The sequence below is a fragment of the Oncorhynchus mykiss genome, chromosome 1 (assembly GCF_013265735.2).
Source record: "Oncorhynchus mykiss isolate Arlee chromosome 1, USDA_OmykA_1.1, whole genome shotgun sequence".
Lineage (NCBI taxonomy): Eukaryota > Metazoa > Chordata > Actinopteri > Salmoniformes > Salmonidae > Oncorhynchus > Oncorhynchus mykiss.
Window position 1 is genome coordinate 54,608,910 of NC_048565.1, and position 17,354 is coordinate 54,626,263.

The 17,354-nt window shown below is 43.6% G+C and overlaps 1 protein-coding gene across 6 annotated transcripts in view; it reads right to left on the minus strand.

Moving 5' to 3' along the window:
• Positions 1 to 17,354, minus strand: part of tspan18b (tetraspanin 18b) — a 122,857-nt gene that overhangs the window by 15,707 nt on the left and 89,796 nt on the right. For 4 of the 6 annotated variants that reach the window (XM_021605552.2, XM_021605543.2, XM_036980577.1 and 1 more), the window contains one exon: positions 8,292 to 8,387. The exons of 1 other annotated variant lie outside the window; for it this stretch is intronic. In XM_021605552.2, coding sequence (XP_021461227.1) covers positions 8,292 to 8,387 — 96 coding nt within the window. Of the gene's footprint in view, positions 1 to 8,291; positions 8,388 to 14,873; positions 14,992 to 17,354 lie in introns of those variants that run through there. One more of the 6 variants, XM_021605572.2, reaches the window with a different exon arrangement.

Here is a 17,354-nt window from a genome sequence, read left to right on the forward strand (position 1 = left end):
TTTCCCACCTGGAAAAAAGGAATACTTATGTGAGAATGCTATTCATTGACTCCAGCTTAGCGTTCAACACCATAGTACCCTCAAAGCTCATCACTAAGGCTCCTGGGACTAAACACCTCCCTCTGCAACTGGATCCTGGACTTCCTGACAGGCTGCCCCCAGGTGGTGAGGGTAGGTAGCAACACATCTGCCACGCTGATCCTCAACACTGGAGCTCCACAGGGGTGCGTGCTCAGTCCCTTCCTGTACTCCCTGTTCACCCACGACTGCATGGCCAGGCACAACTCCAACACCATCATTACGTTTGCAGACGATACAACAGTGGTAGGCCTGATCACCGACAATGATGAGACAGCCTATAGGGAGGAGGTCAGAGACCTGGCCGGGTGGTACCAGAATAACAACCTGTCCCTCAACGTAACCTAGACTAAGGAGATGATTGTGGACTACAGGCAAAGGAGCACCGAGCATGCCCCCATTCTCATCGACGGGGCTGCAGTATAGCAGGTTGAAAGATTCAAGTTCCTTGGTGTCCACATTAACAACAAACTAGAATGGTCCAAACACACCAACACAGTCGTGAAGAGGGCACGACAAAGCCTATTCCCCCTCAGGAAACTAAAAAGATTTGGCATGGGTCCTGAGATACTCAAAAGGTTCTACCGCTGCAACATCAAGAGCATTCTGACTGGTTGCATCATTGCCTGGTACGGCAATTGCTCGGCCTCTGGCCGCAAGGCACTACAGAGGGTAATGTGTACGGCCCAGTACATCACTGGGGCTAAGCTGTCTGCCATCTAGGGCATCTATAACAGGCGATTTCAGAGGAAGGCAAAATTATTCAGCCCCTTTACTTTCAGTGCAGCAAACTCTCTCCAGAAGTTCAGTGAGGATCTCTGAATGATCCAATGTTGACCTAAATGACTAATGATGATAAATACAATCCACCTGTGCGTAATCAAGTCTCCGTATAAATGCACCTGCACTGTGATAGACTCAGAGGTCCGTTAAAAGCGCAGAGAGCATCATGAAGAACAAGGAACACACCAGGCAGGTCCGAGATACTGTTGTGAAGAAGTTTAAAGCCGGATTTGGATACAAAAAGATTTCCCAAGCTTTAAACATCCCAAGGAGCACTGTGCAAGCGATAATATTGAAATGGAAGGAGTATCAGACCACTGCAAATCTACCAAGACCTGGCCGTCCCTCTAAACTTTCAGCTCATACAAGGAGAAGACTGATCAGAGATGCAGCCAAGAGGCCCATGATCACTCTGGATGAACTGCAGAGATCTACAGCTGAGGTGGGAGACTGTCCATAGGACAACAATCAGTCGTATATTGCACAAATCTGGCCTTTATGGAAGAGTGGCAAGAAGAAAGCCATTTCTTAAAGATATCCATAAAAAGTGTTGTTTACGGTTTGCCACAAGCCACCTGGGAGACACACCAAACATGTGGAAGAAGGTGCTCTGGTTAGATGAAACCAAAATTGAACTTTTTGGCAACAATGCAAAACGTTATGTTTGGTGTAAAAGCAACACAGCTCATCACCTTGAACACACCATCCCCACTGTCAAACATGGTGGTGGCAGCATCATGGTTTGGGCCTGCTTTTCTTCAGCAGGGACAGGGAAGATGGTTAAAATTGATGGGAAGATGGATGGAGCCAAATACAGGACCATTCTGGAAGAAAACCTGATGGAGTCTGCAAAAGACCTGAGACTGGGACGGAGATTTGTTTTCCAACAAGACAATGATCCAAAACATAAAGCAAAATCTACAATGGAATGGTTCAAAAATAAACATATCCAGGTGTTAGAATGGCCAAGTCAAAGTCCAGACCTGAATCCAATCGAGAATCTGTGGAAAGAACTGAAAACTGCTGTTCACAAATGCTCTCCATCCAACCTCACTGAGTTCGAGCTGTTTTGCAAGGAGGAATGGGAAAAAATGTCAGTCTCTCGATGTGCAAAACTGATAGAGACATACCCCAAGCGACTTACAGCTGTAATCGCAGCAAAAGGTGGCGCTACAAAGTATTAACTTAAGGGGGCTGAATAATTTTGCACGCCCAATTTTTCAGTTTTTGATTTGTTAAAAAAGTTTGAAATATCCAATAAATGTCGTTCCACTTCATGATTGTGTCCCACTTGTTGTTGATTCTTCACAAAAAAATACAGTTTTATATCTTTATGTTTGAAGCCTAAAATGTGGCAAAAGGTCGCAAAGTTCAAGGGGGCCGAATACTTTCGCAAGGCACTGTACATACTACCTCAATCAGCCTGACTTTAATTTTTTTTTTATTTCACCTTATAACCAGGTAGGCTAGTTGAGAACAAGTTCTCAGTTGCAACTGCGAACAGGTACCTGGCTGAGGTGCACCCATGACCAGCTCTGAAACCAGATTGCATAGCGAAGAAGGTATGGTGGGATTCGAAATGGTCAGTAATCTGTTTGTTAACTTGGCTTTCGAAGACCTTAGAAAGACAGGGTAGGATAGATATAGGCCTGTAGCAGTTTGGGTCTAGAGTGGCCCCCTTTGAAAAGGGGGATGACCACGGCAGCTTTCCAATCTTTGGGAATCTCAGACGATACGAAAGAGAGGTTGAACAGGGGTTGCAACAATTTCGGCAGATATTTTTAGAAAGAGAGGTTCCAGTTTGTATAGCCTGGCTGATTTGTAGGGGTCCAGATTTTGCAGCTCTTTCAGAACATCAGCATCTGGATTTGGGTAAAGGAGAAATTGTGGGGGCTTTGGCGGGTTGCTGTGGAGGGTGCCGGGCAGTTGACCGGGGTAGGGGTAGCCAAGTGGAAAGCATGGCCAGCCGTAGAGAAATGCTTATTGAAATTCTCAATTATAGTGGATTTATCGGTGGTGACAGTGTTTACTAGCCTCAGAGCAGTGGGCAGCTGGGATGAGGTGCTCTTATTCGCCATGGACTTTACAGTGTCCCAGAACTTTTTTGAGTTAGTACTAGAGGATGCAAATTTCTGTTTGAAAAAGCTTGCCTTAGCTTTTCTAACTGCCTGTGTATATTTGTTCCCAACTTCCCTGAAAAGTTGCATATCACGGGGCTATTCGATGCTAATGCAGAACGCCACAGGATGTTTTTGTGCTGGTCACGGGCAGACAGGTCTGGAGTGAACTATTCCTATCTATTCCTAGTTCTAAATTTTTTGAGAGGGGCATGCTTATTTAAGATGGTGAGGAAGGCACTTTTAAAGAATAGCCAGGCATCATCTACTGACGGGATGAGGTCAATGTCATTCCAGGATACCCCTGCCAGGTCGATTAGAAAGGCCTGCTCACAGAAATGTTTCAGGGAGTGTTTGACAGTGATGAGGGGTGGCCGTTTGGTTGCAGACCCATTACGGATGCAAGCAATGAGGCAATGATCGCTGAGATCTTGATTGAAAACAGCAGAGGTGTATTTGGAGGGCGAGTTAGTTAGGATGACATCTATGAGGGTGCCCGTGTTTACTGATTTGGGGTTGAACCTGGTAGGTTCATTGATAATTTGTGAGAGATTGAGGGCATCAAGCTTAGTTTGTAGGATGGCCGGGGTGTTAAGCATGTCCCAGTTTAGGTCATCTGGTAGCACGAGCTCAGAAGATAGATGGGGGGCAATCAATTCACATAATGTATCGAGGGCACAGCTGGGGGCAGAGGGAGGTCTATAGCAAGCGGCAACAGTGAGAGACTTGTTTCTGGAAAGGGGAATTTTTAGAAGTAGAAGCTCAAATTGTTTGGGTACATACTTAGATAGCCTGCAGAGTTCTGTATTACTATCTCTGCAGTAGATTGCAATACCGCCCCCTTTGGCAGTTCTATCTTGGCGGAAAACGTTATAGTTACGAATGGAAATTTCAAGGTTTTTGGTGGTTTTCCTAAGCCAGGATTCAGACACGGCTAAGACATCTGGGTTGGCAGAGTGTGCTAAAGCAGTGAGTAAAACAAACTAAGGGAGTAGGCTTCTAATGTTAACATGCATGAAATCAAGGCTTTTACGTTTACAGAAGTCAACAAATGAGAGCACCTGCGGGGTGGGAGTGGAGCTAGGCACTGCAGGACCTGGATTAACCTCCACATCACCAGAGGAACAGAGGAGAAGTAGGATAAGAGTATGGCTAAAGGCTATAAGAACTGGCCGTCTAGCACGTTCGGAACAGAGAGTAAAAGGAGCAGGTTTCTGGGCACGATAGCATAGATTGAAGGCATAGTGTACAGACAAAGGTAAGGTAGGATGTACATTGGAGGTAAACCTAGGCATTGAGTAAAGAATAGAGAGATATAGTCTCTAGAGATGCTTAAACCAGGTGATGTCATCGCATATGTAGGAGGTGGAACCACATGGTTGGTTAAGGCATATTGAGCAGGACTAGAGGCTCTACAGTGAAATAAGACAGTAATCACTAACCAGGACAGTAATGGACAAGGCATATTGATATTAGAGAGAGGCATGCGTAGCCAAGTGAACATATGGGTCCAGTGAGTGGTTGGGCTGGTTGGGGACACAGCGATTCAGACAGTTACCAGGCCGATTCTAACAAGCTAACAGTTTGTAGGCCGGGGCTAAACAAGCTAGCAGCTAGTAGACCGGGGCAAGCTAGCTGTTAGCAGGCTGGGTTAGCATGCAAGCAGTTAGCATGGGCTAGCAGTTACAGACCGTGCAGGTAAGCTAGCAGTTAGCAGGCCGAGGCTGGAAACTAGCAGTTAGTAGACCGGGGCAAGCTAGTAGTTAGCAGGCCGGGTTAGCAAGCAGTTAGCAGGGGCTAGCAGTTTGCAGACCGGTGTCTGTATGTAGCCTCGCTACTTTTATAGCCTCGCTACTGCATATAGCCTTTTTACTGTTGTTCACCTAACACCTTTTTTGCACTATTGGTTAGAGCCTGTAAGTAAGTAATTCACAGTAAGGTCTACACCCTCGGGCGTGTGGTTGAAGATGGCCCGGAAGCGGCGGGTGAAATCCTCAAAGTGGTCCAGCGCCGCATCTCCTTCTCCCCACACAGCGTTGGCCCACTCCAGAGCTTTCCCCGAGAGGCACGAGACGAGGGCGGACACCCTCTCACGGCCCGAGGGAGCCGGGTGAACGGTCGCCAGGTATATATCCAGCTGCAGCAGGAAACCCTGGCAGCGTGCGGCCGCCCCATCGTACTCCCTGGGAAGTGCTAGACGAATCCCACTGGAACCGTGTGCGGAGGGGGTGAGTAGTGGAGACCCCTGTTGTGCTGGTGGGGTTTCTGGAGGGCTCTCTGTCTCTCCCAGCGGTCCATCGTTCACCCGGTCCATAGCGGTGCCGAGATGGTGAAGCATCGCCGCGTGCTCCTGGACGTACTTCTCGACTCCGCTACCCGGGGTACCTGCTGCTGCTGACTCCATAATCTGGGTGTGGAATTCTGTAATGGAGTGCGTAACTGGCTGCAGGGAAGTCAGGCGCAGAAGGCGCAGAAATGCGTAGCAAACGGAACCCTATTTTGAGGCGAACAAAATACGGCACTCAGAAAACTAACCACACACGGGTTACAATAACCCGGCGCAAACCAGCCTGGAGTACACATATATTTACACATAACCATTCCACACACAGACATGGGGGGAAACAGAGGGTTATATGCAAGATGAGTAATGAGGGAATGCAAACCAGGTGTGCGGGAAAACAAGACAAAACAAATGGAAAATGAAAGGTGGATCGGCGATGGCTAGAAGACCGGTGACGTCGACCGCCGAACGCCGTCCGAACAAGGAGAGGGACCGACCTCGGCGGAAGTCGTGACAGATGGGACCAGATTTCTTCTAATCAGGTCATATGCTTTTTTTTTTAACTCCTGTTTAAATTCCTGGCCCTAGGGAGGATTAAGACATGAAAATCCTGTCAAACAAGTCGTGAGGCGAATCAGTCTAAACAGTACTTTTCAACGCTTTTTGTCTATTTGTTTTATTAAACCTGAATCAAAAGTGCTGTGGAAAATGCCAGCTCGCCACACGTACTGCTGTGCTGATCTCTGCAACAAATTAACAAACATGTATGATTTATATGTATCTTATTTTTGGGTTGCTGGAATGAGCTTCGATACAAACACCTCATGTCAACTACCCGGTGAATTATACCCCTGTTTTCAGTCGTAATTTGCATTTACCACATAGCCCAATGATTTGCATGATATTGATTAAAATTAAGCATGGTTTGTTGTAAGGTAGGCCTACTGTACTTTTATATTTGTATTAGAAGGGTAATCATTCATTTTTTTATAGGCTAACATTACTTGATGAAGCTTTAGCTAGCAGTAACTCTGCTTTTGTCCTGAAGCCTTCAGAAAGTATTCACACCCCTTGACTTTTTCCACATTTTGTTGTGTTACAGCCTAAGTTTAAAATTGATTAAATTGAGAATTGTTGTGACACAACATCCCATAATCCCTTGAGTCAATACGTATTCAATCCCTTTGTTATGGCAAGCCTAAATAGGTTCAGGAGTAAAAATGTGCTTAACAATTCACATTATAAGTTGCATGGACTCACTCTGTGTTCAATAATTGTCATGGTGTATCAATAAACCCAGTCACTACAAAGATACAGGTGTCCTTCCAAACTCAGTTGCCAGAGAGGAAGGAAACCACTCAGGGATTTCATCATAAGGCCAATGGTAACTTTAAAACTGTTCCAGAGTTTAATGGCTGTGATAGGAGAAAACTGAGTATGGATCAACAACATTGTAGTTAATCCACAATACTAATCTCAATGACAGAGTGAAAAGAAGGAAGCCTGTACAGAATAAAAACATTCCAAAACATGCATCCTGTTTGCAACAAGACACTAAAGTTATACAGCAAAACAATTCACTTTTTGTCCTGAATAAAACGTGTTGTTTGGGGCAAATCCAATACTTAACACATTACTAAGTACCATTCTCCATATGTTCAACCACAGTGGTGGCTGCATCATGTATGTGTATAATTGTTAAGGACTGGGGAGTTTTTCAGGATAAAGAAACAGAACGGAGCTAAGCACAGAAAATATCCTAGAGCAAAACCAGGTTCAGTCTGCTTTTCACCAGAAACTGAAAGATGAATTCACCTTTCTTCAGCAGGTCAATAAACTAAAACTCAAGGCCAACTGGAGTTGCTTACCAAGAAGACAGTGAATGTTTGAGTGCCCGAGTTACAGTTTTGACTTAAATCTGCTTGAAAATCTATGGCAAGACTTAAAAATAGTTGTCTAGCAATGATCAACAATCCATTTGACAGAACTTGAAGAATTTTGAAAAGAATAATGGGCAAATACTATACAATGCAAGTGTGCAAGAACTTAAGGACTTACCCAGACTCTAACACCTATTAACTCAGGGGTGTGAATACTTATGTAAATTAGATATTTAATTTTCAATACATTTTCTATACATTTGCAAAAATGTATAAACATGTTTCCTTTTGTCATTATGGGGTATTGTGTTACAACCTGAATTTAAAATTGATTACATATTTGTTTCTTGCACATCTAAAATGTGGAATAAGTCCAGTGGTATGAATACTTTTTCAAGGCACTGTAAGGTAGGTCAGTGGGGGGCTTCAGCTAACTGCCATTGCCCCCTTTCCTCTACCTCTCAAAGTGAATGCACCCTTCCCTCCATTCCTCCCTCCTGAACATTCTCTTATCTCCATCCTCCCGCTTTCACTAAACCCTATCTGCAGCACCAGTGGGTGACTCTTTAGTGATTAGGAGAAGGGGGATAGGAAGGAAAGGAGAAGAGGGGGTAGAGATATGAGCATCACACACTCATCCTCACACCATTCCCTTCCTCCTGGGAAAGAACCTGTCTTTCAATAAATGTCCAAGAAAACGTTCTGTCAAAGGCAGAGCTTAGAGCTATAGAGGCAACCATTGTCTCATGGGATGGTGGGAGGGTAGAACTGTCTGAGAGTATAAACAAAGGAATGGACATGGTAACAGTCACTGGTTGCTACTGAGAAGTTATTCAACCCTCCCCACTAAATTTAATTATATGACCCTCCTCACCACTACCCCCATACCCCCAGTTATTGGCTCTCTCTGGAGTTACCTTTGATTGTCTGATCAAAACTGAACAAGCAAAACATCAATTGCAAGCTGCATACCCAGTGGAACTGTAAATATGTGTCATCACCAAAATGCCTCCGTGTCTTATTAAATACATGTGAGACCACAATAGAGAGATGGAAAGAGTACTGTTAGATACCATATGAGGATATATAGGATATACAGAATATATACAGTGTACTGTATATAGGAGGACAGTTTAAGATAATACTTACGAAGATGAGAAAGTTGAAGACAAACATGAGGTATTTGATGCAGCTGAGACAGTCTCTGTCCATGGCTGTCCCTCTCGCTGAAGCCTCTCCCAGCCCCTGAGAGAGAGAACACACAGAGACAGAGCAGTCATTTAAACTGATTTTGTTCTGCAAGAATACACACAACACAAAACCCAGCACTCACTTTTTAATGAGTTCAGCCCATCAAATATACAGTACCAGTCAAAGGTTTTGACACACCTAGTAATTCAAGGGATTTTCTTCATTTTTACTATTTTCTACATTGTAGAATAATAGTGAAGACATCAAAACTATGAATTAACACATATGGAATCATGTAGTAACCAAAAAGTGTTAAACAAATCTGAGATTTGAGATTCTTCAAAGTAGCCACCCGTTGCATTGACATCTTTGCACACTCTTCACATTCTCTCAACCAGCAAATTAAATGCTTTTCCAACAGCCTTGAAGGTGTTCCCACATATGCTGAGCTCTTGTTGGCTGCTTTTCCTTCACTCTGCGGTCCAATTCATCACCAACCATCTCAATTGGGTTGACATCGGATGATTGTGGAGGCTAGGTCATCTGATGCAGCACTCCATCACTCTCCTTCTTGGTCAAATAGCCCTTACACAGCCTGGAGGTGTGTTGGATCATTGTCCTTTAAAAAAAAAAAATGATAGTCCACTAAGCACAAACCAGACGGGATGGCGTATCACTGCAGAATGCTGTGGTAGCCATGCTGATTAAGTGTGCCTTGAATTCTAAACAAATCACTGACAGTGTCACCAGCAAAGCACCCCCACACCATAACACCTCCTCCTCCACGCTCCACGGTGGGAACCACACATGCAGATATCATCCATTCACCTGCATTTGGTACCAAAGATCTCAAATTTGGACTCATCAGACCAAAGGACAGATTTAAACCGGTCTGATGTCCATTGCTCGTGTTTCTTGGCCCAAACAAGTCTCCTCTTCTTATTGGTGTCCTTTGGTAGTGGTTTCTTTGCAGCAATTAGACCATGAAGGCCTGATTCACACAGTCTCCTCTGAACTGTTGATGTTGAAATGTGTCTTACTTGATCTCTGTGAAGCATTTACTTGGGCTGCAATTTCTAAGGCTGGTACCTCTAATGAACGTATCCTCTGCAGCAGAGCTAACTCTGGGTCTTCCTTTCCTGTGGCTGTCCTCAAGAGAGACAGTTTCATCATAGCGCTTGATGGTTTTTGCGATTGCACTTGAAGAAACTTTCAAAGTTCTTGATTTTCCGGATTGACTGACCTTCATGTCTTAAAGTAACGATGGAGTGTAGTTTATCTTTGCTTATTTGAGCTGTTCTTGATCTGTTCTTGCTTTTACCAAATAGGGCTATCTTCTGTATTCCACCCCTACCTCACAACACAACTGATTGGCTCAAACGCATTAAGGCAAGAAACTCTACAAATGAACTTTTAACAAGGCACATCTGTTAAATGAAATGCATTCCTGGTGACTACTTCATGAAGCTGGTTGAGAGAATGCCAAGAGTGTGCAGAGCTGTCATTAAGGCAAAGGGTGGCTCCTTTGAAAAATCTCAAATATATTTTGATTTGTTTAACACTTTTCTTTTGGATACCACATGATTCCATATGTGTTATTTCATAGTTTTGATGTCTTCACTATTATTCTACAATGTAGAAAATATTAAAAATAAAGAAAACCCCTGGAATGAGTAGGTGTGTCCAAACCTTTGACTGGTATTGTATGTAAACAAAGTGAGTATCTTCATTTCAGCCAATATAATCGCAACAGAAAAACACCAAAATCATACCCACAGGCATTCTGCAACAGCAACACTTTCTGAACTAAACCAGAAACCTACAGTATAGGTTGGGACAACAACACATTCACAGTGTCAGAACCACACAACATGACACGGCACACAACTCGGTGAGCCCCCAAATTGTGACTGAAAACTTGTCAGTGTTTAACTTTGCTAGTATCGGCCCCTCCCAGGGTATTTTCTGGAACAAAATGGGGCTTAGGTAATGAGCATGGCACTGGAATTATAGGACTTCCTGTTGGCCGCAGTGACAAAATGTAGCTGTTTTAAAGCTAATTTTCTGTAAGTCTACATATTTTGCCATGGCTTATGCTATCGGAGTGACTCTAAACATTATGACAAAATCAATTGCACTGTTGGAGCTACAAACATAAGCCATGAATAAAATACTCCTGATTGCAAAACATTTTTTATGTAAGATTCTACCTGACTGTCTAGCTTTTATTTTGGTGATTGTTAGTTCTCAAATATGCTCTTATTTAATCACATATACAGTGCCTTGCGAAACTATTCGGCCCCCTTGAACTTTGCGACCTTTTGCCACATTTCAGGCTTCAAACATAAAGATATAAAACTGTATTTTTTTGTGAAGAATCAACAACAAGTGGGACACAATCATGAAGTGGAATGACATTTATTGGATATTTCAAACTTTTTTAACAAATCAAAAACTGAAAATTGGGCGTGCAAAATTATTCAGCCCACTTAAGTTAATACTTTGTAGCGCCACCTTTTGCTGCGATTACATCTGTAAGTCGCTTGGGGTATGTCTCTATCAGTTTTGCACATCGAGAGACTGACATTTTTTCCCATTCCTCCTTGCAAAACAGCTCGAGCTCAGTGGGGTTGGATGGAGAGCATTTGTGAACAGCAGTTTTCAGTTCTTTCCACAGATTCTCGATTGGATTCAGGTCTGGACTTTTACTTGGCCATTCTAACACCTGGATATGTTTATTTTTGAACCATTCCATTGTAGATTTTGCTTTATGTTTTGGATCATTGTCTTGTTGGAAGACAAATCTCCGTCCCAGTCTCAGGTCTTTTTCAGACTCCATCAGGTTTTCTTCCAGAATGGTCCTGTATTTGGCTCCATCCATCTTCCCATCAATTTTAACCATCTTCCCTGTCCCTGCTGAAGAAAAGCAGGCCCAAACCATGATGCTGCCACCACCATGTTTGACAGTGGGGATGGTGTGTTCAGTGTGATGAGCTGTGTTGCTTTTACGCCAAACATAACGTTTTGCATTGTTGCCAAAAAGTTCAATTTTGGTTTCATCTGACCAGAGCACCTTCTTCCACATGTTTGGTGTGTCTCCCAGGTGGCTTGTGGCAAACTTTAAACGACACTTTTTATGGATATCTTTAAGAAATGGCTTTCTTCTTGCCACTCTTCCATAAAGGCCAGATTTGTGCAATATACGACTGATTGTTGTCCTATGGACAGAGTCTCTCACCTCAGCTGTAGATCTCTGCAGTTCACCCAGAGTGATCATGGGCCTCTTGGCTGCATCTCTGATCAGTCTTCTCCTTGTATGAGCTGAAAGTTTAGAGGGACGGCCAGGTCTTGGTAGATTTGCAGTGGTCTGATACTCCTTCCATTTCAATATTATCGCTTGCACAGTGCTCCTTGGGATGTTTAAAGCTTGGGAAATCTTTTTGTATCCAAATCCGGCTTTAAACTTCTTCACAACAGTATCTCGGACCTGCCTGGTGTGTTCCTTGTTCTTCATGATGCTCTCTGCGCTTTTAACAGACCTCTGAGACTCTCACAGTGCAGGTGCATTTATACGGAGACTTGATTACACACAGGTGGATTGTATTTATCATCATTAGTCATTTAGGTCAACATTGGATCATTCAGAGATCCTCACTGAACTTCTGGAGAGAGTTTTCTGCACTGAAAGTAAAGGGGCTGAATAATTTTGCACGCCCAATTTTTCAGTTTTTGATTTGTTAAAAAAGTTTGAAATATCCAATAAATGTCGTTCCACTTCATGATTGTGTCCCACTTGTTGTTGATTCTTCACAAAAAAATACAGTTTTATATCTTTATGTTTGAAGCCTGAAATGTGGCAAAAGGTCGCAAAGTTCAAGGGGGCCGAACACTTTCGCAAGGCACTGTAGGTCCATTATCTTTTCTACATACTTTACATCTATTTTTAGTCGTCTAAGTTTACACTGCTGCAGCTGCGATATCTGCAAAATATGTGTACGCAACCGATAAAACTTGATTTGATTCAATTTTATTTTACTGTTTTTACATAGACTTTGAACGTCACAGCAGAGGGGATCAGACATTCAGGCTCAAACACAGTTGAGGCTTCAAGCTTTTCCTCTAATAGCTTAAAACCATCAAGCCCTGGATTGGAAGATATTGCCCTGGTTTTAACCACTGACTCAGAGTTCCTGAGAGAAATCGAGATAACTCTTCTAGGCTTTCACAGCAGATAAGGCTAGAGGAAAAGACAGCTGGAAGATTAGGAGTCTGAAGACAGGGAAAATGGAAGCCATTTAAACTTTTTTACAGATTGGCAGTGTCTGTGAGGAGTTGTCTGGTTGCCCAAACCAGGTCTATTCATAACTCCTACACTCCCTAAAGGTAGATTTACTTCTAGCCGTCTCGGAAGAGTTAAGTACAGTTGCTTATATGTGAAATAAATACAGGCATGTCCGGGAAAATCTTTTGTTTTTGCTGGTTTTACCAATGACACCAGTGGCGATTGGTACTATTTATGATGAGGGAGGATGATAATTTGTTTTCTTGAGCATGGCCTTATATCTATTACAGCATATTGGATGTTCATTCAGATTCCATTCACCCAGCTCAATGTAACATCAATAGGTTTAGGCTACTACATGAAACCAAAATGTTCCCTATACCTATCATGAGGTTGCTACAACCTAACCTATGAATGAAATTATACAATGTAGGTGCACAAATTTGTATAATCAAGGTGACAGACAGCATTCAATAACGCCTTGCACACTCTTGCCTGCATCTAGCTTATCTAGGGTATAATCATTAGTCCAACGGCTGCAAAAGAGAGTTTCTATTGGACGAACTCAGGTATGTTCCTCCCCGTTTTGTTCCGTTTGCTTCCATTTAAGAAAGCAAAATCAGCTGAATGAATATACTCCTGATCACACGCAAACACAGTTCACTTACATAGCAGCCACATACAAACAGCATGATCACTTTGATCGTTGTAGCTATAATTCGTTCTGCACCTACCCGCTCTCCTCCTCTCACATTTTTCCTTTTCTTGTGGACTTTAGTGCACAAAGCAACACATCACCAAACCTTCATATTATAATTGCTAACCACTACACACAGCCGACATCGTTATCACCATTATTAGCTAACATCAAAGTCTATATACAGTATGACCCTGTTAGTATAACCAAAAGTATGTGGACACCCGCTCGTCGAACATCTCATTCTAAAATCATGGGCATTAATATGGAGTTGGTCTCCTCTTTGCTGCTATAACAGCCTCCACTCTTCTTGGAACACTTTCCACTAAATGTTGGAACATTTCTGCGGGGACTTGCATCCATTCAGCCACAAGCATTAGTGAGGTCGGGCACTGATGTTGGGCGATTAGGCCTGGCTCGAAGTTGGCGTTCCAATTCATCCCAAAGGTGTTCGATGGAGTTGAGGTCAGGGCTCTGTGCAGGCCACTCAAGTTCTTCCACACTGATCTCGACAAACCATTTCTGTATGGATCTCGCTTTGTGCACGGGGGCATTTTCATGCTGAAACAGGAAAGGGCCTTTTCCAAACTGTTGCCACAAAGTTGGAAGCACAGAATTGTCTAGAATGTCATTGTATGCTGTAGCGTTAAGATTTCCCTTCACTGGAACTAAGGGGCCTAACCCAAAACATGAAAAACAGCCCCAGACCATTATTCCTCCTCCACCAAACTTTACAGTTGGCACTATGCATTCGGGCATGTAGCGTTCTCCTGGCATCCGCCAAACCCATATTCGTCCTTACCACTTTGTGGCTGAGCAGTTGCTGCTTCTAGACGTTTCCACTTCACAATAACAGCACTTACAGTTGAGCTCAGATCTGGCAGGGCAGAGGTGCCACGTTGAAAGTCACTGAGCTCTTCAGTAAGGCCATTCTATTGCCAATGTTTTCCTATGGAGATTGCATGGCGGTGTGCTCGATTGTATACACTTGTCAGCAACAGGTGTGGCTGAAATAGCCGAATCCACTGATTTGCAGAAGTGTCCACATACTTTTGTATATATAGTGTAGCTGTTCTGATGTCCAGAAGCTTTCTTTCTGTCATAGGAAATGATGGCAGAAACATTATGTACAAAAAAAGTTATGATCAGCACAAAAAAACACAACCTAGCAGAATTGGTGAGGAGCCTGTAAAACAGAAGCTATCCATTGTAGTACCATTCTATTTTTTATAACCTTTATTTAACTAGGCAAGTCAGTTAAAAACTTATTTGGGATAGGTGGGACATTAACATCCCACCTGGCCAACATCCGGTGAAATTGCAGAGCATGAAATTCAAATTAAATTACTATAAATATTAAACTTTCATGAAATCACAAGTGTAATACATCAAAATATACCTTAACTTGTTGTTAATCCAGCCAAGGTGTTGTCAGATTTCAAAAAGGCAAACCATGTGATTATCTGAGGACAGCGCCCAGCACACAAATGCATAACAAATCATTTTCAACCAGGGAGTTGCGACACAAAAGTCAGAAATAGCTATATAATATATGCCTTACCTTTGAAGATAGAAGTGGTTGGGTTCTCTTTCAAAACTGAACACCCTTGGCTGTATGGTGGTTTCTCCTTGAGTGTGACACTTTCAGCTCAATTCATGAAGTGACTCTATTGCCCCTCTCTTCCCTCCCCATCTCTCCTCTCCACCATTTCCTTCATCATCCCATCGCTCCTCCCATCATCCCTCTCCTGACCAAGGACAGTAATGAAGGGACTATTATCCCCATCTCCTCCGTCTCTCCCCCTCCCTCCCTCATCTCACCCATCATCTCTCCCCTACCCCCCATTCAGGACAGATGTACCAGCAGGACAAGGACACTGTCTGCTGTGAGCAAATTGGCACCCTATTCCCTATTTGGTGCACTACTTTTGACCAGGGCCCAGTCAAAAATAGTGCACTATATAGGGAATAGGGTGCCATTTGGGAGGTAGCTGTGTCTGATCTGAGCCAAACTCCCCCAGCCACCTTCACCCTCCCTCAACCCTGACCATGAGCCTGCATACCAAATCCTCACCCTCCCTCCCTCACCTTCCCCCACCCTGCTGCTCACCCTCTTTACTCTCCCTCCCTCCTCAAACCCTCGCCCGCCCAGACCATGAGCCATGAGGCTGCATAGCAAGTCATCATTAACCCATCAGACACTGCTGGGATCATGAGGATGGAACTTGACCTCTCTCAAATGCCGTTGACCTCTATAATTGACCCCTAGGGACCAGGCTGATTGTCCCCTCTCCACCGTGCAGGGGGAGCAGGTGTGTGTGTGTATGTGTGTGGTACATTGTTTGCATCAGTCTGGATACAGAAGGTGCACACACCACACACACACACAATCTTCGCACATACACACACGGATGATGATGCTAATACCTCAAAGTACGGACGCAGACCATTCTAGTTTGTTGTTTATGTGGACACCAAGGAACTTGAAGCTCTCAACCTGCTCTACTACAGCTCCGTCAATGAGAATGGGGGCGTGTTCGGTCCTCCTTTTCCTGTAGTCCACAATCATCTCCTTAGTCTTGGTTACGTTGAGGGATATGTTGTTATTCAGGCACCACCCGGCCAGGTCTCTGACCTCCTCCCTATAGGCTGTCTCGTCGTTGTCGGTGATCAAGCCTACCACTGTTGTGTCGTCTGTCGTCTGCAAACTTAATGATGGTGTTGGAGTCGTGCCTGGCCATGCAGTCGAGCACGCACCCCTGGGGAGCTCCAGTGTTGAGGATCAGCGTAGCAGATGTGTTGCTACCTACCCTCACCACATGGGGGTGGCCCGTCAGGAAGTCCAAAACCAGTTGCAGAGGGAGGTGTTCAGTCCCAGGATCCTTAGCTTAGTGATGAGCTTTGAAGGCACTATGATGTTGAACGCTGAGCTGTAGTCAATTAATAGCATTCTCACATAAGTGTTTATTTTGTCCAGGTGGGAAAGGGCAGTGTGGAGTGCAATAGAGATTGCATCATCTGTGGATCTGTTTGAGCGGTATGCAAATTGGAGTGGGTCTAGGGTTTCTGGGGTAATGGTGTTGATGTGAGCCATTACCAGCCTTTCAAAGCACTTCATGGCTACGGACGTGAGTGCTACGGGTCTGTAGTCATTTAGGCAGGTTGCCTTTGTGTTCTTTGGCATAGGGACTATGGTGGTCTGCTTGAAACATGTTGGTATTACAGACTCAATCAGGGACATGTTGAAAATGTCAGTGAAGGCACCTGCCAGTTGGTCAGCACATGCCCGGAGCACACATCCTGGTAGTCCGTCTTGTGTATGCTGACCTGTTTAATAATCCAAATTTTCACTTTTGGATAAATAGCGTGCCCAATTTCAACTTCCGCCTACTCATGCCAAGAATATAAGATATGCATATTATTCATAGATCTGAATAGAAAACACTCTGACGTTTCTAAAACTGTTTGAATCATGTCTGTGAGTATAACAGAACTTATGTAGCAGGCAAAACCCAGAGGACTAACTGTTCAGAATCCCCCCTCCTCTCTGTTCACTAAATTGTCTTTGCCATTGGATATTTAATAGGAACCTATTTTCAATTCCTACCGCTTCCACACGATGTCCCCAGTCTTTGGAATATGGTTGAGGTTATTCCTTTGTGCTATGAAGAAGTAGGCCAACTCGGAACTGGGGACACTTTTCAGGGTTGCGCAATACGTGAACAGCAGTGCTGGTTTGTTTTCATTCCTGTATTGAATACAGATTGCCCCGTCTACAATTTGATTGATTATTAACGTTTAAAAATACCTAACGTTGTATTACAAAAGTAGTTGAAATATTTTGGCAAAGTTTATAGGCAACTTTTGAAATATTTTGTAGTGACGTTGTGTTTTTGTACTAAGCTGTCTTTTTCTGGATCAAACGCGCTTAATAAATTGACATTTTCGATATATATGGACGGAATTAATCGAACAAAAGGACCAATTGTGATGTTTATGGGACATATTGGAGTGCCAACAAAAGAAGCTCGTCAAAGATAAT